The sequence below is a fragment of the Squalius cephalus genome (genome assembly GCF_949319135.1).
Source record: "Squalius cephalus genome assembly, chromosome: 2".
Classification (NCBI taxonomy): domain Eukaryota; kingdom Metazoa; phylum Chordata; class Actinopteri; order Cypriniformes; family Leuciscidae; genus Squalius; species Squalius cephalus.
In genome coordinates this window covers 26,455,952-26,481,296 of record NC_137123.1, presented here as the reverse complement: position 1 = coordinate 26,481,296, position 25,345 = coordinate 26,455,952, and the positions used below count along the sequence as shown (strand labels likewise).

The window sequence follows — 25,345 nt, the reverse complement described above, 5'->3', positions numbered from 1 at the left end:
AAAAAATGTTTGACCTACAAATGATGCGCCCCCTGCTGTCCGTGAGGCGACTGGCAGTCAAGCAGCTTGACCCGGAGGAGAAGCGCCGCATCGGCCATTTTGGGCTCAAAGGGGGCTTTTCTGTCACCACGTGAGGGCTGGGTTAGTAAGTCTGACACGGGCACTAAATCGAGCCGAGCGAGGAGGACTCAGAGAACAAGGGGGTAAAAAACGGGGAAGACGCTGCCTCACACACCCGCACTCATTTCACATGTGCTGATATAGAGAGTGTAAAGGATGCCGACAGTCACTCTGCCTCCCAAAGAAAACGCTCTGTTCAAGAGGATCCTGGTGAGTGCTAATGCTCCAGTACAAAAACATCCATCCGACAAACAAAGCCTGTGGGCAACCGTCATGAATGTGGTTCTGCGCTAAAGCTAATTTTTACTACGTGCGAAAATGAACTATCAAAAGAGTCTCTTTCTGTCAAATGGAGGTTAGCTTTTAGCCTGTTAGCTGCTAGCTGTCAGTGTGCTAATGTAGCTTAACATACAGACACAATGCTGATGGAAAGAGGCTGTCATTGCTTGAATAAAAGCGTACGGGGAGTTTAGTCTTCATTTATTTGATCATAAATGGTAATATAACTACGTTTATACAGTCAAGTGCTCTGCTTTGAGGCTATGTCAGTGGCTGAAGTGAGTCTCGTGGCCTGTTCATCCAGCAAACCACTTTTAAAGATCCTCAGGATATTTCTATGAAAATGACATTTTTGGTGGAGTTTTGATTTTGCGAGCTTTGCAGAGTTGTTTGATTAGATGGGATGAGCTCAACGTGTTTGCAGTGTTTTTCCGTTGTTTGGACATTGAAGGAAAACCTGAGAGTTAAGTGATGCTCAACTTCAGAGCTAACGTACAAACACTTGACGTGTTTATACAACTCCAATTCACTGTCACAGCGTGCATTCTTTGTGCTCCACTAATATGTAATGGATTAAACTTAGATTTTAGCAGTCAGGCCTCTTGATAAATGAATGTGTTTCTGTTAGCTGCATTTTGGCTGTTTTATCCATGTTTCATAAGACTCATTTAAACGGTTTTGCATGTTTTTTGTCATTGCAGACCTTTACATTTATTAGAGTTGGATGTGGGCATTCATTTGATATGGGGAAAGTAGATGGCTTGAGAATTAAAACTGACAGCATGGTAGGCTTACATGCATGCATAACCTTAATTGAAACTCTCAGTGCGGCCATACTGTCATTCCCCCATAACTTTTTCATTAGTATTCACTTGTATCCAAAACTATCCACTTTCAACTGCTATTTTGGTAAAACTGATAAGCAATTTTTTTTTTAACTTTATTCCTTCATGCAATAGTGAAGATTCTAGTGGTGTTGTTTTTTTTGGCTTGGTCTAGATATAATATGCACAGTCTATTTCATGAAGATGTTAAACTGTAATCATTACAAGGCAAGTCTACTAAAACTTGGTTATCTCTCTGGTATGTGATGCACTGATGTTTTAAAGAGCATTTTATGTAGCCTATTATTCTTAAATGATCTATCTGCGAAGCAAAAATGCAAATCTGCAGAAGTAGTAGGCTAGTTCTTTGTGAACTTTTTATCTTGTGAAATACTATATTGGCCCTGTTGATCATGATTGATCACATTGTCATCATGAATCCACTGACTGATTTAGCTGAACTTGGTAGTGGTTGAACGTTAAGGATTTATTATTTTTTTCATTTGATGACCGATATGATTAGATATCACACTATTTAATTTAAAGATAATTACTGCATAACAATTCTGAAATTTAATTTATATTTTATAATAATTACTTAAAGGTATAGCGGAGGATTTTCCCGAATTTTAGAAAAGAACCGCCCTCTCCACTTTTTGAAAAACTGCACATGCGCAACACTCCACCTGCTCCCGAGAGGGAACGCCTATTAAACGTGTGCACGAGCTACATTAACTTTTACTAGCAGTGATTTTAAATGGATTTCTCCAAATAGCATGCCAAACTTTACCTGTCAAGTAGAAACTTCGCGACTGAGACATCAGTGGGAAGCCCAACCTGTGTTTTGAGCGTGTGAATCGTGTGCACGAGCACGTACGACGGCCTTACGTAAACATATCACCAGAATGATTGACACTTAGGAGGACCAATAGTCTTGATGATCCACCCGGAAAAAGAAAATCCTCCGCTATACCTTTAAGTGTTTACTAAATAATTAGAAATGAACAATTTCCAGAACTTGGACTACTAGGTAGTTATTTCAACTTTAAAGCATTATTGAATCTTAAACCGTTCACAATCATATTTTTTCGTCTTCAACCTCATGCGTGTAACTAGATTTTACGCTGGCAGCTGCTCTTTGAAGTGTTGTATTGGTTTGGTTTGGAGTCTGAGAAACTCTTACCATGTTGGCAGACAGGATAGAATTTTGATGAAGGGGAAGCCCGAGGACAGACCCCACCTGGACGTTCTACCACCTTTGCTCATGGTTGGGCGCTCTGTTCTCCTGCCTGATTGTTTTAAGCCAATTGCTCAAATCACATTGATGGTCAATGTAAAATGATTCTTTTTACAGTCAAGTAATAAGGCTATGCTAAGCAACAAAACCTTGACCCCTCGGTTAGGACTGTCTGAGGGACTCGAGATCATCATCTGAACGTGGAGCCACAGATTTGCTTTCTACTGCCAGAGAATTAAAGGGACAGTCACATTAGATTGTGTGTTCTATTCACTTACATTTATACTTTTTGGCCCTCAGTTCTATTTAGGGCTGAGCGATATAGCCAAAAAAAATCATCACAATAAAATTTTTCATATCAGTCGATATTGATAATTATCACAATAAAAGTTGAAAGAGTTTTGCTCCTAAGTGAAAGTTGTAGAAACCACACCGTTAATTGTGGTTTTAAACTAGGCCTACTCTTTGTCAGAACATGAATTATTTACACTTTTCCAGTCATTTTTCCTTAACATAATAAATATTATAATTGAAAAATTAATTTCTTAGTTTCTGCATGTCCTAACGGGTGATATTGATTCAAGTCATGAAACAGGTTTGTGTCGCCTGACTTTGAGGTGTATGTTCAGCACAGTTTGCAGTGCGGGCTGTTGCAATATTAATAGTATTACATGTTTTGTCTCTTAGAAATGCACATTTCACAGTAGTTTGAGTTGGGATGCAGTTGTAAGTTTTTTTTGGTTTTGTTTTTTCATACAAAAAGCAGTAACCTCTGTAAAAAATGTAACTACCTCAGTTTTATGTTAAAATTTCAATATTCTGACTGTTTGAGTTTAAAAAAAAAAAAAAAATTAAAGGGATACTTCACCGATTAGCGTTAAGCTTTGTATCAGTAGAAATCAGGTGGTGTTTTCGAATGACCATGATTCCCTCCCTCATGTCCCCCTGAGACGAGAGATCTCTGTATTGTGTCTGGAAAAAAAAATCGGAGGCTTTTTACTACAGCCGGTAGTAGGAGCTAGTTCTGCATGTTTTCAACCCACCCATAGGGGGTGGGATCTCACGATTAAAGGTTGAGCGAGTGGATTAGGTATTCTGAGCTGGTGTGAGTGAGTGGAGGTGTATACAAAATGAAGCAAGGGTGTAGTAGAGTTACATTCAAGCTATTTTAAGGCATGAATAAAACATTTTTCACAGGATAATAACGTTTAAAAATGTCATTTTGGTAATCAGATCAAAGATGAGTTCTAAGGGATACAATTATTGACTGCAGGGAGACTTTAATAGTCTACATTAATAATATAATAAAATTCTATATGAATATCCCACATTTCTGCCACAAAACCATGGTGCTATTAGTGTTACTACAGTAAATCCATGGTAAATGATGGTGATTTGTAGATTGAAAAGCCTTAAATTCTGACTGTATCGTTGCATGCAGTGTTTCTACTGTTTGTCAGTGCTGATTCATCTGGCTTTAAACTCGTTTAAATTACTGAGACACTTAAGTTCTTCACTGAATCCAAGCGCTTCAGTTCTTCACTGGATCTCTCAGCACTGTTTAGTGGTCACGTGACCGAGACCGGTCAGCGAGTAAACGCATCTGCAATAGTAAGATTATGAAATGTACAATTAATATTGCCAGCCACATAACTAAATAACTAAATCTAAATCAATTTAATTATAATTTTTAATTTAAATAAAGCTGAACCTAAACAAAAAATGCAAACACAAATTAGAAATGTTGTTAAAGTTAAAGTTGAAGTGCTAAAATTATTAACTTTTTGAAATAAATATTAGAGATCCACCTATATTAGGGGTGTGACGAGATCTCGGAGTTGAGTTTGTGTCTTTTACTGCATATGATAATTCATACTCAAAGTATTATTAGACCGTTATCTAAGGCTGTACATACAATATATTAAAACCATTTAGAAATCATAATAAAACAGTGATTTTGTATAATCACAAACGCTGCGATTCAAATATATGATCATTTACACGTCTCAACTCCATCTCTACATGTGCATTCTTATAACTTTCATCTGGGAACGCAACGTGCGTAATTTAATCAGATTTGTAATGTAATCGTTTATAAACATACGCCAACATAGGCTCTGAGTTTGCGTGTTTTGATGTCCCCTTGTTCAAGAAATCATAGTGGCTGTAGCATTTCTGTCGTAAAGAAGTGGCCAAATATTAAAGATTAAGTGGACATTTGTATTAAGTGCTGTTAGGCCAATATTAAACAAGGATTGGATCATCATGCTGTAAAGTGCCGTTGGCGCCCTCTGTAGGCATTTATTAACTTATTAAACAGAAGTTGATTATTGTGTATATTATAGTGTATTACTTTATGTATTTTAAGTGTTGTTCAATAAAACCATATTTGCTTTTTGCCTCATTGTTATGTATTTTGAGTCATTTTAAAGGCTATTGTTCACTTAGGTCTGTTTTTATTAACACATTGGTTTGTTTTTTGTGACTTTCAGTCAAATAAAATATTTATTATATAATATTACAAACATATTTTGTTTTGCCATTAAAGATTTTCTTAAGTGTTAAAATATTTAGGGCTGGGTAAAAAAATCTCGATTTCTCGATTTTAATCGATTCTCATTTTTATGAAACGATATCGATTCTTAAATCTCAAGAATCGATTAGTCACCCTGTTTTCAGTTGATGAATGAATGGAACATTGTTGCGCATTGTTGCGAAATTCAAAAACATAAATTACCGTTTTGGCGCTGTGGCGTGAGATCGCTTTTTGTTAAATATATAAAAATATAATATGCACCGTATTACATATTCATTATAATTTTTAATGTTCTTCAATATTTAATGCATGTTTGAATAAATCTGGAAAGTTTTTTTATGACAGCCACCATTTAAATTTGTATATAATTTCATATAACTTTATTATTATAAAAATAAATAAGTGTATTTTAAGTGTTTGTATACAAATCAGTTAATGTTTACCTTCAATATTATAGTAGGCTAATGAAGCCTATAGGCTACAACTGACTCCCGTTTACTATTAACTATTTAGTTAAGAGATTTGTTTTCCTTGAGAAAATTTGCAATGTATTGTACCTGATATCCAAAATAATCAAATAATCAATATTGAATCGAATCGTAATCGAAAACGAATCGAATTGCAAGCTTGTGAATCGAATTGTGAAATTTGTGTCAATACCCAGCCCTAAAAATATTGTCTCATCTCATTCACGTAAACCCAATTTTGTGTATCGTCTCGTGAGCTAAGTGTATCGTCACACCCCAATCAATGTTGCGTTTTTTTAATAAACGACAGTCCGACACCAATTTTAAATTTTATATTCATATCACAATAATAAAACACATAACTTTTATTAACAAAACAAATCATTCAAATATTCGAATATTCGAGTTTGTTATTTATATGCCTATGTGGTGTTTTTAATATGCTTTCAGTCAGACGATGTGCAAATTCACAAGTCAACACCATTGCTGAGTATTTTGTCCTTAGAACTGCAGTGAAAAAAAGTTGCCGCAGTGGGCAAGTGATCGAATCGGTGTGCTGATAACATGGACCATCGCAGCAAGCCTAATACATATATCAAGCATTTATGTAATATCTCATTTGAGCATGAATGGCTGTTACATTTGAATAAAGTTTATTCAGTAAAGCAAAGCAAATTACTGTATCTGTATCAGATATTACAAAACCGATATTCGATTAGGAAAAACTCTTATTCTGAAAGATTAATCTTGTTTGATTTTCCTTCCAAATATAACAACTTGCTTTGCTTCTGAAATCTCCTTTTTGGCTTACTGCTGAATTGTTTTTTTTTCCAAATCAATCTCTGATGTGTTATGCACCATGATTTGCAACTTTATAATAGTCCATATAATACAAGCTTTGAATACAAACTTCAGTTGTGAAGAGAAACTAAATGGTTTGCAGTTTCATGGGAAAATGGAGTAGCTGGTGTACTTTAACATTTTGAATGTATTGTTCTATTGTACTTGCACAAAGTAATTAGCAACTCAAGTCCGTATCGTGTTGTTAAAATCTACTGGGACTGCCCTTTTAATAGTTTTCAAGCCTCTATTTTTAATTGAGAAAGGCTGTTGTATATAGGATGCTCTGAATTGATTTGAAACCATGCCAGTAGTCAGTAGTCCTGTATTGAATGTCGAAGAGCTGATTCCAGATTTGCTGACAGAATGAGGTGATGTTAGTGATCTCACCACCTATTAGCTGAGCAGAGGCCTGTGTAATAGAGGAAACAGAAGCTGCTCCAAATAGAACTACTCAAAGTAAATTACCATCATTTACAGTGTTTGCAGGGGACAGCGTAAGCATGTGCGTTTATCAAGCGCACCCTCACACAAGGTTAGCCAGCTATATGGGTTTTCTTTAGAAAGCACTAACCATAAGAGAAGATACAGATAGTATTGCCAAAGCTCTGCACTTTGCAGTTTATTTAGGAGAACCCAGAGTTAAACTAAAAATTGTAACTGGGAGTACTAAGCTGCACTAAAGTAGCAATGCTGTTTAGAATGTTTTTATTTTAATTTGTTAGAATTATTTTTTACATGTTTATGTTACATGTTTGTTTACCTGATTCAAGCTTTTATTTAAAAGAGACACTTAAGCGACAGCGGACTTTATTTTTATTGTTTGCACTCTTTCAGACCCCTTTATTTATTGATGTAAAAGTATTTTTGGCATGTATGGAAGGAGGAAGTGAAATTACAGTATAGGAAAAAGTGTTAACTGTTTTGTTCAGTTCAGTGCTGTTATAACTATCAAAAACAGAAATAATATATCATTTCTGTATACCGGTTATCGGGCACAAAAACATGCAAATAATATGTAGGCTACCAGTTATACAAAGTCAATATCGGTCAATCTCTAATAATAAAGATCATGAAAATCATCTGTGGGGAAAAACTGTTTTCTTATATTTTTTGCATTAATAGTTTTGTTTTTTTTTCTCCTCATGTCATCAGCGATGTTATGAACACAAGCAGTACAGAAATGGACTGAAATTCTGCAAACAGATTCTCTCCAATCCCAAGTTCTCAGAACATGGAGGTAAGAACCGTATTTAGCTTATACAGTTTAATGTGAATAACATGGAAACAAATCTAATTGAAATTAGCATATTCTGAACAATATTAACTCAAACATGTCCATATGTATTGACAAAACAGTATATTTAGTGACTGGGCAGAATGACCAATCGGGCACTGTTATTAATAATCTCAAAATAGCCACATATCACTCTGGCTCATTATTACTGCATAAAACATACATAATTATATAGATTTAGACTGCAGCTGAGACATTTGTTTACCAATCCAATGTAAATTTACTAGGGCTTAATTAGTGAAAAGTTAAAGGTTATGATCTTTGCAGAGACGCTGGCGATGAAAGGCCTGACCCTGAACTGCCTGGGAAAGAAAGAAGAAGCCTACGAACTTGTCCGCAGAGGTCTCCGAAATGACCTGAAGAGCCACGTCTGTATCCTTGAACCAAAACACACGTTTAAAAGATTTCAGTGTGACATTTGTATGCGTCAACCTCCAGCATGCAGAGTGGAGTATGCTAATGGTCCATGTGTTGGAGCAGATGGAATGAGTTTGTTTCCTCATGTTCACAGCAGCAGAATTAACACTCCAGTATTTGTCTCAATTTGAAGCCTGTCGTCGCCGGTGGGGGGGGGGGGGAATGGAGCACAGCCAAAATTCCTGCCCTGTGTCTGACAATGATGTGCAGTTACACCATGAACTGTTTGGAGAGCCAAACACATAGTGTGGTGTTTCCTCGTTGCCGGTCAAATGCTTCACATTCTAGAGGTTCATGTTTTACAGGAGAAAGAAAATACATTTTGGAATATAATAACTTATTATTTTTTATTGGTTGTTTCTACATGAGATACAGTTACCACAAGTTTACCAAAATTGAATTGAAAATGTTTGATAGTGGATAGACAAAAGACACTGTCAGCTTAATACTACCAAGTAGTTTTTTTTTAATTTTATTAATGTGGAATGGCCTTGTTGTAAATATACAGTAAAAGCCATTATTTTGCAACTTTTTTTGCCTACTATCTCCTTACCTTCTTACTCCCCACAAAATAAATGAAAACAAATAGACATCTTAATATTTTAGGAAAGGGGTCTCTTGCAAGGGGTTCATTATATTTGCGGATCATTTTTGTTGTCCCCGGTATAGCTGACTCATTGTGTCCTGGGGCAAATGTTTTGTCTTGGGCTTTGTGAATTTTTAGTGATCATTCTGGGCACAGCACTGACTGTCATCAGCTCTCTAGACTTGTTTCTCTTTGCAAACTAGTTGCTTTCCTTAATGTGACATTTTCAGGCTGGCACGTGTACGGTCTGCTCCAGAGGTCTGACAAGAAGTACGATGAGGCTATTAAGTGCTACAGAAACGCTCTGAAATGGGACAAAGACAACTTGCAGATCCTTCGAGATCTCTCCCTGCTGCAGATCCAGATGAGAGACCTGGAGGGTTACAGGGTGAGGATGTGTGTTCAATTACAGTACTGTTCAAAAGTTTGGGGTCGTCATGATTTAAAAAAAATGAAAGAAATGAACTTTGAAATGACTTTTATTCAGCAAGGAAATTATATGAAGTGAGTCCAGTACTAAATCAAGGAGTTTATTATTATTATGAAAATAGATATGACCAGGTTGTATATACAAGATGATGTTGAATTGGTCACACAAGACTCACTCGTTCATATTTATTGAAAGGGGAAGAGAAACCAGTTTGTGATTTTGTGTAATAATTTGAGTGTAAAACACATTTTAATAGAATGTCCATTTTTAAGTGATATTAGACAGGTGTATTAATGGACGTTTTTAAAAAGGTTTCTCCTGGAAGAATTTCAGAATTTCTATTATATATTAAATTGAAAGATTCTATGTAATTGTGATTATTATTGTTTTTACTGTTGTATATTGATTGTTTTTAAGACAAAATTGTTAAATTATTGTAAACAATATATTGACGTGATATTGTAATCATAATTATTTATAAAAATTGAAATACTGTTGTTTGACATGAATATAGCCATTGCTGCTGATGTTAAATCATAAATAAATAAATAAATACATTTACTCAGCAAGGATGCATTAAATTGACCAAAAAAAGACCGTAAAGACATTTACAAATGTACAAGTTTTCTGTCAAAATAATGCTGTTCTTTTGATTTTTCTATTCATCAAAGTTAATCTTTGATCTTTATTTCTGCGAAATCTTTTAGCATCAAATCAACATTAGGCTGATTTCTGAAGGATTTTGTGACACCAAAGACTAGAGTAATTATGCTGAAAATTCAGCTTTGCCATCACTGTCAAGAGTTACTTTAAATTGTAATAATATTTCACAATATATTATTATTTTAGTTTTTGCCATAATTTGATCAAATAAATCCAGCCTTGTTGAGCATAAGAGACTTCTTTCAAAAACATTAAAAAATCTTAATGGCCCCAAACCTTTGAACAGTAGTGTGTATTTCATTTATTGTAGAATATGCACTGAAATATGAAAAAATATGCTCTTTAATGGAATTAATTAAAAGCCCCGTATGTGTGCACAATGTTGAGGTGAAACACAAAAGATGCTTGCGTGTGTGTGTTGGGCTAAATACAGGGGCCATGACTCAGCAATGTCCATTTCCTGTCTCTTGAGCCTGTTTCTCTCTGCTCTTCTCTTGTCTTTTTGTTTCTTTGTTTTCTGCGGTATGATAAAGTGGTTGTGTAATGTTTCGTAGCCTCAGGCTACTCTGATACCTGCTTTTACCACTGAAATGAAAGCCTCAGATGTGGGCTTTGTGCAATATTGCTCCACTGTTGCTTTCAGTAGTTTTAGATGGTACTTTGTTACATTGTTTTGAAAGATCCAATTTCTCCTCTCCATTCAGCAAGAGCTTAAACCCTTTAAGCTTTTTAAAACCTAACACCTTTGTTCTGACTCTCTTATAGGAGACCCGGTATCAGCTGCTGCAGCTGCGGCCAGCCCAGCGAGCGTCATGGATTGGTTACGCCATTGCGTATCACCTCTTAGAGGACTACGAGATGGCCGCCAAAATCATTGAGGAGTTTAGAAAAACACAACAGGTAGATACAGACATGACGGGCAGATGCAGCATTTTTTATCGTGTACGGTCACAATACCAAAATGCTAGTATACTAATGAACATAGTAATATATCAATATGCTTTAAAACGACATGGATTGTGAAATGTTATTTAAAAAATTAAAATAATGGTATGTAGTAGGGGTGTCCCCCACTAAGGATTTTCAATCTGAATCGTCAAGTCTTGCCTATAGTCGACTAATAGTCGAATCGTGTGTGGGGTTGGGGAGGGGGGCGGGGCTTTAACATTTTAAAGCCGTGATGTACAGAACATCACACAAAGATATAGAAGAAAATGTATAAAAACATTTTGGATCAAGAAAACTAAGAAATAACATAAGTAACTGCAGAAAGGCCACCCTGTAGATAGGATTTGCATTTCACATACAAATCAAATGAAATCGGCTAAATTGCCTGTGCGAGCATGCTCTAGGCCTACAGCGCAACATCAATGCACTGAAAAATAATCAACAATTAATTTACAGAATTAAAGAACACAATATATATTTCTAATAAATAAAAATACAAACCGAAATAAGTCAGAATTAAGTCACAAGATGCAGAACAAATGTGTGCAAAATGCCTAAAGTGCAAAGGAACATAAACAGTGGGGAGAACAAGTATTTGATACACTGCCGATTTTGCAGGTTTTCCCACTTACAAAGCATGTAGAAGTCTGTAATTTTATCATAGGTACTCTTCAACTGTGAGTGATGAAATCTAAAACAAGAATCCAGAAAATCACATTGTATGATTTTTAAGTAATTAATTTCCATTTTATTGCATGACATAATTATTTGATACATCAGAAAAGCAGAACTTAATATTTGGTACAGAAACCTTTGTTTGCAATTACAGAGATCATATCTTTCCTGTAGTTCTTGACCAGGTTTGCACACACTGCAGCAGGGATTTTGGCCCACTCCTCCATACAGACCTTTTCCAGATCCTTCAGGTTTCGGGGCTGTCGCTGGGCAATACGGACTTTCAGCTCCCTCCAAAGATTTTCTATTGGGTTCAGGTCTGGAGACTGGCTAGGCCACTCCAGGACCTTGAGATGCTTCTTACGGAGCCACTCCTTAGTTGCCCTGGCTTTGTGTTTCGGGTCGTTGTCATGCTGGACGACCCAGCCACAACCCATCTTCAATGCTCTTACTGAGGGAAGGAGGTTGTTGGTCAAAATCTTGCGATACATGGCCCCATCCATCCTCCCCTCAATACGGTGCAGTCGTCCTGTCCCCTTTGCAGAAAAGCATCCCCAAAGAATGATGTTTCCATGCTTCACGGTTGGGATGGTGTTCTTGGGGTTGTACTCATCCTTCTTCTTCCTCCAAACACGGCGAGTGGAGTTTAAGCTCTAAAAGCTCTATTTTTGTCTCATCAGACCACATGACCTTCTCCCATTCCTCCTCTGGATCATCCAGATGGTCACTGGCAAACTTCAGACGGGCCTGGACATGCGCTGGCTTGAGCAGGGGGACCTTGCGTGCGCTGCAGGATTTTAATCCATGACGGCGTAGTGTTACTAATGGTTTTCTTTGAGACTGTGGTCCCAACTCTCTTCAGGTCATTGACCAGGTCCTGCCGTGTAGTTCTGGGCTGATCCCTCACCTTCCTCATGATCATTGATGCCCCACGAGGTGAGATCTTGCATGGTGCCCCAGACTGAGGGAAATTGACCGTCATCTTGAACTACTTCCATTTTCTAATAATTGCGCAAACAGTTGTTGCCTTCTCACCAAGCTGCTTGCCTATTGTCCTGTAGCCCATCCCAGCCTTGTGCAGGTCTACAATTTTATCCCTTACACAGCTCTCTGGTCTTGGCCATTGTGGAGAGGTTGGAGTCTGTTTGATTGAGTGTGTGGACAGGTGTCTTTTTATACAGGTAACGAGTTCAAACAGGTGCAGTTAATACAGGTAATGAGTGGAGAACAGGAGGGCTTCTTAGGCCCCGTTTACACGTACATAGTTATTTTGAAAAACGGAGACATTTCCCTTCGGTTGTGCCCCTCGTTTACACGCAAACGGAGAATTCGCCTCTGAAAACGATTTTTTTCTAAAAACTCCAGCCAGAGTGGAGATTTTGGAAAACTCTGCTTGCACGTTTGCATGTAAACTGAGAAAAACTGAGTTTTAGGCAGTCGACGTCATAGTATGCGACAGAACTTGCAATGCGTCAAAGGTGCGACCTATATTTTCGGGATTCTGATTGGCTAACATGGGCTTCTTGTTACACTGCCACCTACAGGTTTGGCATGCTCTTGACGGCATATACACATGTTTGTGTAAACAAACACTTTTCTGAAAACGGAGAGGGTGAAATGTCCGTTTATTAAAATAACCGGCCACGTGTAAACGTAGCCTTAAAGAAAAACGAACAGGTCTGTTAGAGCCGGAATTCTTACTGGTTGGTAGGTGATCAAATACTTATGTCATGCAATAAAATGGAAATTAATTACTTAAAAATCATACAATGTGATTTTCTGGATTTTTGTTTTAGATTCCGTCACTCACAGTTGAAGAGTACCTATGATAAAAATTACAGACTTCTACATGCTTTGTAAGTGGGAAAACCTGCAAAATCGGCAGTGTATCAAATACTTGTTCTCCCCACTGTATTCAAAACACAAGCCACAAATAGTTAAATTAGATAACCCTGAGTGATCAATTAATAAAATTAAAATAAAGAAATTATCAAAATAACGAAGTGGCAGTCTTTTTTAGCTAAACATGTTCACAGCATCCAAAAATCAAATTAGAAACGACTGAAATGTTTTTAAATAACTTGTACCCTAACTGATCGAGAAAAAATTCCAGTCTTTCACTCTGTCTGTGTCCGTTTGAGGCTTTTCAAATTGTGTAGGTGGATAAAATACATTCTAAAATGCTTAACGTGAAAAACGTTTAACAGCTTAATGTCCTAAAACTATTATATTAAAAATAGGATTTTATGGGCTTTTCCCAAATCACGGAAGTGACCTTGACGTCCTGGTTAGCGGTAGCATAAGCCATCAGGCAAGTGTTATTTAAATAAACTCCTGATGTACTTACAAACTTTCCAATGCCTCGTTTTATGAGTACAGAACATATTTGTACTACTGTAGAAGTTTGGTACCATTTTGGGCATTATTAGTGGGGTAATTTACGAGATACAACCTTGGATCCATTAGAAAAAAAGCTTCTGGGGGCGTGTTTGGCTCGAGGTCATGGTGCAAAGGACCTTAAGTTGACATTACTCCGAACCATCCCTTTAATAAGGTGTGTAGCCTACTGTGTACATACATTAAGCAAGTAAAAATTCTTTGCACATTTTTATTGACAGCATTATCATAATGGGCTGTATATTAACATATTGAAAGAAAACCAGTAGTTCTATATGAAATCTTACATTGAGCACCCTCATATAGCCAAAATGGCATGATCCTCGTTTAATAATACCTCTGCGAAGATTCGACCGTGAGATTGGTAGTCGAATCAGCCGCCTGATTTTTTTTTTTTTTTTATTAAGTGATTGTATCAAGGTTATTAAAACCATAAAAACATTGTTGTATATAAAAATAAACATAAATTGAAATATAATTCAAGTTTAAAATATAAAACAAATTAAACTAAACTTAAGGCATCTCCCCTTTTTTATTTAGTACATTCTTTAATTTGATATACTAAAAGAATAAAAAAATGAATAATAAAATATAATAGTATCTCAATGACAATATAATAGTATCTCAATAAATATAATAGTATCTCAATGATTTATATTTTCAGTTTTCATTTTAGTTTGTTTTAATTAAACATTTGTTGTGGTTTTGTAATTTTTATTAGTTTTTTTATTTCTATTTAATTTTTTTTTTTTTTTTAGTTTTAGTGCTTCAACTTTAGCGTAAAAGGACATTTGAAATTTGGCTTTGGTTAGTAACTGTAATTTAAGTTTTTCATCTAATTATTTTTTTTTATTTTATGTTAATTTATATCATTTCAATTAACAAAATAGAATTTTAATGGTTTTAGTTAAAAATAACAAGTTTTTCAAATAATTATTTAAGTACAGAGCCAGTAAATAAAACACAAATGTACAAGTTTTTTTTTTTTCATCGTATTGTTTGACTAATTCCTTTTTTTTTTTCCTTATTTTATTTTGTTTGTCATATGAGACAGTGGAAATTGGATTGGAAAGTAGAGGAAGATTTATGCAAACATCTGCATTGTATCAAAACATTCACGCTCTTCTCAGAGCATGCATGCATGCATGCATATGAATGTTCAAAAACTGGTGCCTGTCAGTGAGACAAAGACCTTTTAAAAAAAAGAAAAAGTATATAGTATAGTATCAACATGCGTACCAAAGTACCTGTACTTTTCACATCCCTATTAACTTGGAATAGATTTGAAAGAACAGGGCCAGAGGTATTGTGAAAACTTCAACCTGCCACTACAGGTCAACAGGCAACACAATAGCATACGATTATTGTGGCTTCCAAGATAAGACGCTTACTTCCTCTCATTGGTTTCTAGCCCAACAGGAAAATACAAGTTGGCAGGCTATATAAATAATTCCTAACTGTTTTATATTATTTTAGAGGGATTAGTTAATGCAACAGATAATTTATCTGTGTATTTTTATGGTGTTTATGAATGTTTTTTTTTTTCTTTTTTTTCTCAGACATCCCCTGACAAAGTGGATTACGAGTACAGTGAACTGCTGCTGTATCAGAATCAGGTCCTGAGGGAGGCAGGACTCTTTAGAGAAGCTCTGGAGCATCTCACCACCTACGAGAAACAGATCTGTGATAAACTGGCCGTGGAGGAAACCAAAGGTACATCAGTGCACCACTTTCTTCCCCATCTTCCACGTTTTTCCTTTGTTTCCTGTTTTATCTTCTGCGTTTTATGATATTTTGTCCATTATGCAGTTTTTCCTTTTCACGTTTTGCTTGTCTAGCACATTGACTTCCTGTTTGTGGTGCCCTATGGAAAATTCTCTCTCATTTCATTCCTTCTGTTTGTGTTGTGGATGTGTAGGGGAGCTTCTGTTGAGTCTGGAACGGTTCGAGGAGGCGGCAGATGTATACAGACGACTGCAGGAGAGAAATCCTGAAAATTGGTCTTATTACCATGGCCTGGAGAAATCCCTCAAGCCTGGTACACACACGCAAACTGATTCGCCAGCATTGTTTTTATCTTACATCTTATAATAATATGCATGCACATGAGTAACAGTTTAACAAAACACAGCATTTCTGGTGTTTTTCAGTGAATGCAGAAGAGAAGCTAAAGATCTATGAGGAGGCCTGGGAGAAATACCCTAAAGGTCTCGTACCTCGCAGATTACCGCTCAGCTTTCTGTCTGGTAGGCAGCTCTTCTTCTAGTCTAATACATCAGCTTCTACCGTAATTTTGGATTTGTTGAATAAAATGCTTGTGTATTGTTCAGGGGACAAGTTTCGAGAGTGTTTGGATAGATATTTAAGAATGAACTTCAGTAAAGGCTGTCCTCCAGTCTACACCACACTCAGATCTCTCTATCAGGACAAAGAGAAGGTGAGGAAACACACTACACGTACAGAACATTCATACTAGTGTTTACGTCCAGATGGGTTTTTCACACATCATTTTAATTGCAGGTGTCAATAATTGAAGAATTAGTTGTTGGTTTTGAAACGTCATTACGGAGCTGTCGAATGTTCAGCCCAGATGGTATGATTTTTTTCTTTATTTCTTATATTTACTTTTTATTTCATTTCATGATTAAATTATTTGGATTATAGGGATCATATCATGAGAAGTCAAATTTTGCTTGATCTTTTAAAAAGTCAATCTGTATTGAAGCTTTCAGAACACAAAAACTTGCCATATCAAAATGGTGTTAAAGCAATTGTTATGTGAATACCCACAGCTATGTGAAAAAAGTGGATAAAAAGTGATAGTTCACCCAAAAATGTAAACTTGCTGTTAATTTACTTGAGTCAAAAAACATACAGGCAAAACAAAATAATACCTGTGGCTCCTGACGATACATTGAGGTCTTATGAAGCGAAACAATCGGTTTGTGCAAGAAACTGAACATTATTTACAGCATTATTACCTGTAATCTAAAGCCTCTGCAAATGGTCCTGAGCGCGGGCTTCCTGTCACATAATGATATGCCCTTTAAGACCAAAGTATACTTCTGCCGTCTGTTTCGCAACTGTCTGCGTGACATAATTTTCATCATCAGGAGAGTCTGTGGATGTCTGTGCACTCTGTCCGCATGCAGCCCACTTTTTGTGTGTGCGTACAACAGCTCATGCGCAAAGTGAATGTTGAGACAGAAGAGTCCACTAGGTGGCAGTACCCAGTTGTGATGTATTGTACAGGCAGTAGTCGAAGAAGAGTGCGGAAAGAGCGATTTAAGAAAACAAAGCAGCATATCATTCTCCATTGTTTTTGTTCTTGTTTTAAACTTTATATGCAATGGCGGATCCACTACTTCTATCCTTCTGAGCAAATGTCCTGTAAACGACACAACTCAGTGCTGCCCTCTGTCGTCTTGTATAGAAAAGCAACTGTAATGCGCATGTCGAACTCTTCCAGCAAGTGGAAATTATGGAGAAATGAAATGCTAAAAATGTATATGATTCTTTTTATGCTGTGGTGAGCCTTCTGATTGGTATTGGTGGATAAGCATTTATCTGATTGGTTCTTTTGCTGGTCACATGTAGATGATGGCAAAGAGGAGCCGCCCACTACGTTACTTTGGGTGCAGTATTTTCTGGCTCAGCACTATGATCAGATCGGCCAGCACACCATGGCTCTCGAATACATCAACGCTGGCATTGAGAGCACGCCTACTCTAATAGAGCTCTTCCTCATTAAAGCCAAGATATACAAGGTAAGATACAAAACACATCATACAGCATTACCATTTTGAAGATGCTTTTCATTCAATTTGCAGTATGCTAATTGATGCGAGCTTCATTCTCTCATTGAATGGTGCAACTAATCAAATGAAAATGCGAGTAATTAGGTGGGTTCAGCGATTTGATTGTCAGATATCCCAGCTCCATTGTGTCTCTTTTGTATTTCCCCTCTCTCAGCATGCTGGGAACATCCGGGAAGCAGCTCGCTGGATGGATGAAGCTCAGGCCCTGGACACAGCAGACCGTTTTATCAACTCCAAATGCGCCAAGTACCTGCTTAAAGCAGGTCTGGTCAAAGAAGCTGAGGAAATGTGCGCCAAATTCACAAGGGTAAGAGGAGTGTGCGCTCGTGCTCATTTGTGTACACAAGCAGGCTTCTCTCTGGTAATTATGTTTGTATCTGTTTTTTGTGTCTTAGGAGGGAGCGTCTGCAGTAGAAAATCTGAATGAGATGCAGTGTATGTGGTTCCAGACTGAATGTGCTCTGGCCTATAAATCTATGAAGAAATGTGGAGAAGCACTCAAAAAATGCCATGAGATTGAAAGGGTTCGTTTTTTTTCTGCTTTATTTATATGATGATTTTTGTGTGCTGATTTGACCTCCTCATCTGATTGTTTACCTCATTTTTTTTGCTCTGTCACACATTCGTTCCTTACAGCACTTTGTAGAGATAACCGATGATCAATTTGACTTCCATACATACTGCATGCGGAAGATGACGCTGCGTTCCTACGTGGACCTGCTTAAACTGGAGGACGTGTTACGTATGCACCCATTCTATTTTAAAGCCTCACACACCGCCATCCAAATCTACCTCAACCTGCACGACAACCCGCTAACGGATGACAGCAAGGAGCTACAGGCTGAAACTGGTAATATGACTGAATCAAGCCCTGCATATCGTGGCTGTCGGGTGGAAACCTTGTATCTCCATATTTTGCCTTTTTTTCATAAATTAATACTTTTGGTCACCCTTTACATATGTCTGTGGGTTTTACAAATATTTACTAGTGGTGGAACGGATCACAAAATTCACGGTTCGGATCATTTACAGTTTTTGAGCCACGGATTGGATAATTTTTTCGGGTCAGCAAAAAAATGTATTAAAATATATATATATATATTGGGGGGGTGGGGTAACTTTGCTTTTCATTTATTACTAAAAGCTCACTTGAAGTTCTTCGATACTACATCAAAACCTTCTAGCCTAACTGATAAAGTTTAAACATTATTAAAAACAAGTGAACAGTCAGTAATAAAATAAGAACAAATACATAAATTACAAGCAGAGATGAATACTAAATAGCAAAGTTACAAAGTCTAACAGTACTGCCGTGCAAAGGCCGAAACTTCGTTTTTGGTCGAAAATGAGTTATTGACATTTTTGGCACATTCAAGACCTCCTTTATCATGTGGATAAGTATATTGAGTCAATGTCGTTGTTTTTAGGAGAAAATAAAGGGTTGTCTTAACAGTAACTTCCAAAAACCAAGGCAGAAGGCAAAACCTTTGGCTTTGTTTTGGAACGCTCAAATTGAGTTACGGTACTCTGCCTTTGTTTAGCCGTGTCAATATGAAGTTACTGTGCCGGTGTTCTATCAAATATCTGATTTTACAGTGTTCCACATTGTTTTTACTGTCCATTAAAATTTGCCGCATTTAAATTATGGTGTAACCTGTGTACAACTGCCATCAGTCCCTGTAACCTCTGAAATGTCCTCAGAGTGACAGCTTTGTCCTGCACAAACGCGGTCAGAACATTTAGTGCTGGCTGCGCCTCTCTCTCTCTCTCTCTCTCTCTCTCTCTCTCTCTCTTTCTCTCTCTCTCTTTCTCTCTTTCTCTCTCTCTCTCTCTTTCTCTTTCTCTTTCTCTTTCTCTTTCTCTTTCTCTTTCTCTCTCTCTCTCTCTCTCTCTCTCTCTCTCTCTCTCTCTCTCTCTCTCTCTCTCTCTCTCTCTTTCTCTTTCTCTTTCTCTCTCTTTCTCTCTCTCTGCGTTTAAAATTGTTTGAATGTGTAAATTGGCAAGACAAAACATGTCCAAATGATAAACTTTCACTCTATGATGGTTAAATTTAGCAGTTAATCCACTAATCACATGCCTGCCGAACCATGGGGCCTGGTCCGTACGGATCAACTTCGATCTGTTCCACCCCTAATATTTACCATCAAAAAATATTTTAATAAAAAAACACTGTGCGCCTTGTCCGCCTAAATGAATTATAAATAAACATAAAATACTAGTAGGCTATTTGCAGTATTAAATCGTTTTTGACTTTAATAAAAAAAAAAAAAATTTATTAAACAAACCAGATCAAGTAATAATATTCAGCAAACCTTCTAGTAGCCTACTTTCTTCAATCTGTCTCTCTTCTCCAGTGGGTTGGGCTAATCCAAAAGAAGTGAAAACAAGGGGGGTGTTCTGAAGACAGACTGTTACCTGTGAAACAGCGGTGCTCTGAAAACACCCCCATTAGCAATTAGTGTTTTCCACCTGATGAAATGAACGCGGCAAAACTGATGAAATGAACGCGGCAAAACTGATGAAATGAACGCGGCAAAACTGATGAAATGAACGCGACAAAACTAATGAAAAAATCGACCAATCAGAATTTTGGTCGAGCCAGAACGTATCGACCAAATAATCGACTAATCGACTGGGAGATTACAGCCCTAGTTATATTAAAAAGATGACTTCAATGATCCTCAAACTCTCTGTAAAACCTCATACCTCACAAATATATAACCTCAAATGTATGGTTAGGGGTGGGCGAAAAATCACGATTCACGATTCTTTTTCATGTGACTTGAGCATTACAGCCAAACTAATGTCCCTATTTTAAAAACAAAGCCTTACAAGGTAACAACATATAAGAAAAAAGAATGGCAGACATTTAGGCCAAAGTGGCTCTAAGTTTCTTTCTTCTTTTGAAAATAAGTTATTTTGAAGAATGTGGGTAACCGAACAGTTGCTGGTCCCCAGTGACTTCCATAGTATATTTTTCCTACTATGGAAGTCAATGGGGACCAGCAACTGTTTGGATACCCACATTCTTCAAAATATCTTCTTTTGTGTTCAGCACAAGAAAGAAATTAATACAGGTTTGGAACAACATTAGAGTGAGTAAATAAAGACAGAATTTTCATATTTTGGGTGAACTATCCCTTTAAGGACAAGCAACAGCATGTTTGCTATAGGCTACTGTCACTTCAAGACCGCACCAAATATAAACGCATATGACACGCACCTTATTTTCTCAAATGTTTGCTTTCACTTTAGATGTGAACAACTGTGTTTATGTAAACCTTGTGTGTATTTGACAGTATTAGCTCAATAATACTTAAAAAAATAACTTAGCCCACTAACCAGGCGCTGTGTGACAGGCCTTTAATGCCTCTGTGCTTCAGGTGTACACGCTCAGAAAAGCGCATGATAGAACAGCGTATCAGCCCGCGAATGAAATGTTTAGCCGACTTTAAAGCACGTGCAAATAGTGAACTTTTGTGAATTGCAGTGTCCCGTGAGTGTAACTCTACCTCTGTGTTAACGTGATGTGAAGTACGTCGCATTTTACAGTATGTTGGGACTGAGGAGCCAGAACTGCAACTGATAGAATGCACTCTAACATGATACTACGATATTTCTTCAAAAGAGGATCGTGGAGACATTTTTATCGTCCATGATCAAAAATCGTGATATCGCACACCCCATGTACACCTAATGAGTGGAGAAGAGTGTTTTAGTCTAGCATTTGTTGTAAAGTCATAGCAATACTGTCTTAAATAGCCTGTGCATATCATTTCGTCTTTAATAACCTGAGATTTTGGCCAAATGACAGAAACTGAGCACCCACATAGCTACAATAAACTTTATAACCTGTAAGTTGATTTACTTTTTTTTAATGTGATTCACTTACTGCCTCTGATGCGACCGTTCTAATGAAGGACAAAACATGCATGTCAAACATTCACTGGCCAAAAGCCTTGTAACTCCATTTTAGCTTGATTTTGGTAAAATGCTAATAATATAATGACACATGCAAGTGTCTGACTAAATATAAACCACAATATTAACTAACAACAGGCAAGTGTTTATTTACAAAAATAGTGTTTTTTCCATTTCCTGAAAAGCTGTTTTGGACATACAAGGTTTCCTCCCGACAGCGATAACATTTTTCACGTGTTTTCTTAAAAGGAAGTATGCTTAATGCTGCTTGTTTGTCAATCAGGGAACCTGACTGACAAAGAACTGAAAAAGTTAAGGAATAAGCAACGGAGAGCACAGAAGAAAGCACAGCTGGAGGAGGAAAAAAAGAATGCGGAGAAAGAGAAACAGTTAAAGAACCAGAAGAAGAAAAAAGAGGATGATGACGAAGAGATCGGCGGACCTAAAGAGGAACTCATACCAGAGAAACTGGCCAGGGTGTGTGTTTGGTTTGAGAGAAATGTGTGTGAATGTGGGGAATTCTGATGAGAAAAGAAAAACACAGTTTATGTCTTTTGTAGGAACCCAAGGGGAAATTTGAAGGAAGTTAAAAGCTGTTATTGTGCTTGGACAGAAAGAGTACTTTTGTTTTCCCAGGTGGAGAACCCATTAGATGAAGCTGTAAAGTTTCTGACACCTTTGAAAAACCTGGTGAAGAATAAAATAGACACACACCTTCTGGCCTTTGAAATCTACTTTAGGAAAGGTATGTGCTTACATCTCTGAACCACAGTCTCATCTTCATTTGAACAATCTAGTAGTCATAATATCTAATGAAAATTCCCCTTCTAAATGCGTGTTATTGATCTTTTTGTGAACAATTTAACCATGCATATGTTTCTTTCTTTTTTTTATCCTAATATAATTGGTGAAACTTAACTTAGCGTATGCCTGACTTCTCCGGTTAACACCTTTCTTACAATCGACTGAAAGCTCGCTTTCAGATTTGCCTCCATCCAATCAACAACTACCTTTATTTTTCCAATTATATTTCACTTGGATGTACATCACAATGTGAAATAAATGATCTGTCGCTACTTCTGTTACATTGTGAATTTAATAGTTGCATTTTTTAACGTTCTTTGTCATCAATATCCTCAGAAAAGTTCCTGTTAATGCTGCAGTCGGTGAAGAGGGCCTATGCAATAGACCCGGACCACCCTTGGCTTCACCAGTGTCTAGTGCGCTTCTTTAAAGGAGGTGAGTGAACCCAGAGTGTGCTTGTTTTCTTTGCATTTAATCAATTGGTCACTCTTTTGACTTATTTGTTGCTTCTGACACCATATTCACCTCCATGTGTGAAGTTTGGTCAGTAATGTGTTCATTTTGATTGGCTAACAGTGTCCGAAAGTAAAGACCTAGCAGAATCGGTCTGCATGGTGCTCAAGCAGGAAATCTCCAGGCTGTTTGGGGAAAGTAATGCCAAGAGCTTCAACCAGGCCTTCCTCACCAAGCACTCCAGTTCCATCCCTCACCGAGTAGCAGGTGCACATGCTCAACACTTTATATTCACACAGTTTTTTTTTTTTTTTTCAAATGACTACTTTTCCATAATGCATTTTCACCTATTTTCTTCCTTCACAGCTGCCAAAATGATGTTCTATTTAGACCCTTCAACACAGAAGAAAGCAATGGAGCTGGCTATAGCACTTGATGAATCACTGAACAACAGAGGTGTTCAGGTACATAGTAGACTACATGACCTTAAGAGGATTTTACTAGCTGGTTAATGTATAACAAGTGACAAGAATGGACACGTTTGGGTAAATATTGTAAAACTACTTTTTAAAAGGATAGAGTTTAAGAGGATGAATTTATCCACACTGTCCCTTGTAGAACATGCACAGCTTTTTATTTCAGAGCGATTTCTTCACAATATTGATTTGACTAGCTATATGCTTTCTTTTTTAATTATTAAAGCTTATGTATTCAGCAAAACAAGGCAGTTGAAAGAAAACAGTTGGCTGACATACACTACATGACTTTTGCACAGATATTTTCCCTGATTTGCATGTTCATATTAGCTTGGATTCCGTCCAGTCTGAGGATATGTAACTTGTTTGATATTTTGAGCCAATTTTAAATATTGTTTTCATTTGCCATGCATCTCCTAGCAGCATGTTTCTGCATGAATTTTAGTTCGGAACTACTTGAAAATCTGCTGTGTGGTTTAGTTTTACTCTGTAACCATTTACATAGTCACTAAGTTTATGATGCTAAGTGTTTTAAAATCTCTTTAGATTTTAAAAGTTGTGTCGAGTATTCCAGCCTTTACTGTGGGCCTCTTTACTCCTGGTCACTTCATGCTTTTTCTCTGATCGGATATCTCTTCAATCGTGAACAGACCAGGTGTAAATGCCCTCCGAAACGCTTTCGGATTTCAATCCGATCCCTCAAACCACTTCAGGAGCTGGTTTGAGACTCATTCCAAACGAAACTGGACTAGTATATGGACTGTGTAAATGCATCTGGTTGATGAAACCACATAAATTTTACTCCCAGAATGTTAAAAAATAAACATGTGAGAGCATGTTATAGCCAGATATGACAGCTCTACTGCAACACGCATTGCCGCAGATGAGCAGCTGAGTTTCTCTTCAGCAAGCTGACGTGCAAACTGCCGCAAATGAAACTGAAAGTAAGTCGCAGACTCTCAAAACACAATCATCTTCATTAAAAGTAGTGTGACTAAATGATCTTACCAGTGCTGATGCCGCATTCTCTCCTATTTCGGTCTTTAGCTGATGATAAATAAAATGCAACTTGTATCTGTTGCTTCCGTTGACGGGAATTGAAGAGCGGATTTATATCCGTTTTGCGGAGACCCATTTATGTGGCCGAGTGTAAATGGAACCGTTTTAACGAATCAGATAGCTATCCGACCAGTAAAAACACATGAAGTGACCAGGTGTAAACAGACCCTATATTATAGCCATACTACTTTATTTTTCTTGCAGATCTGTACAGATGTTTTGGAAAGCCTGCGTGATGGCAGCCTTGGAGAGGCTAAAGAAACGGCCGAGTTATACCGAGCGGAGTGTCATAAGATCTACCCCTATACGCTGGCCTTCATGCCTCCAGGCTATGAGGAAAACATGAAGATTGCGGTCAATGGAGACGTCTCCACGGAAACTGAGGAGCTGGCCAATGATATGTGAACATCCGAAGAGGGTGAAGGACTGAGGGAGGAGGTGGAGGAATGGGAAGCGGTGCGGCACCGCCACTGTCGAACACCCAAGACGGTTGCCATTGACTATTGCGGTTCTGTGAGGAACTTCCTGCGATCTTCTACACCCCCAGAAATTGCAGTTAGGACTCAGACAGTGACTGTGTTTTGGAGTGGAGGAAGAAGAGGAGGGGTGTGGAGGGAGAGACGAGAATAAAATGCCCATTTTACTTTTTTAACCTTGCTGATGACTACTCTCTAACTGAAAACTAGTCAAACATGCATCCCATTTTGAAATACAGTATGTCTGAATGCAAACTTTATGCAATGGCGAGAGCAAATCCCATAGTCAACAAACCAAGCAAGAGAAACACACTCAAACCCGTCTTTCCCCTGTTTTAAAGAGTAATTTATATGAAAAATAAAAGCTTAAAAAGGATATTGGCTTTTTGTGCAGAAGATCTGGTGTGAAAAGGTGGCTGAATCGTCTGAAGTTGGACATGGTTTTGGGGGAAGGCTGGGTGGACAGGAAGTGATGTCCTAATGGGGAAGCAGCATGTGTAGATGTTCCTTATTGCATTTCTTGGAGGTGTCCAAAAAAAAAAAAAAAAAATTGGCTTGATAATGACAGTAAACTGTTATCAAGAGCCCTTTCCCCTGCTCTCTGTTCCAGCTTACCTCATTT

At 37.4% G+C, this 25,345-nt stretch overlaps 1 protein-coding gene across 1 annotated transcript; it reads left to right on the top strand.

Moving 5' to 3' along the window:
- Positions 1 to 41: 41 nt before the first annotated feature.
- On the top strand, positions 42 to 24,959 carry naa15b (N-alpha-acetyltransferase 15, NatA auxiliary subunit b). The gene is made up of 20 exons (XM_079864707.1): positions 42 to 330; positions 7,459 to 7,543; positions 7,868 to 7,972; positions 8,834 to 8,991; positions 10,462 to 10,596; positions 15,276 to 15,429; positions 15,635 to 15,754; positions 15,867 to 15,962; positions 16,047 to 16,153; positions 16,237 to 16,309; positions 17,314 to 17,483; positions 17,689 to 17,841; positions 17,930 to 18,058; positions 18,171 to 18,384; positions 21,739 to 21,932; positions 22,092 to 22,200; positions 22,596 to 22,694; positions 22,836 to 22,979; positions 23,079 to 23,176; positions 24,452 to 24,959. The coding sequence occupies exons 1-20, from the start codon at positions 277 to 279 to the stop codon at positions 24,650 to 24,652; spliced, it is 2,598 nt and encodes an 865-aa protein (XP_079720833.1). The 5' UTR covers positions 42 to 276; the 3' UTR covers positions 24,653 to 24,959.
- The last annotated feature ends 386 nt before the right edge of the window (positions 24,960 to 25,345 follow it).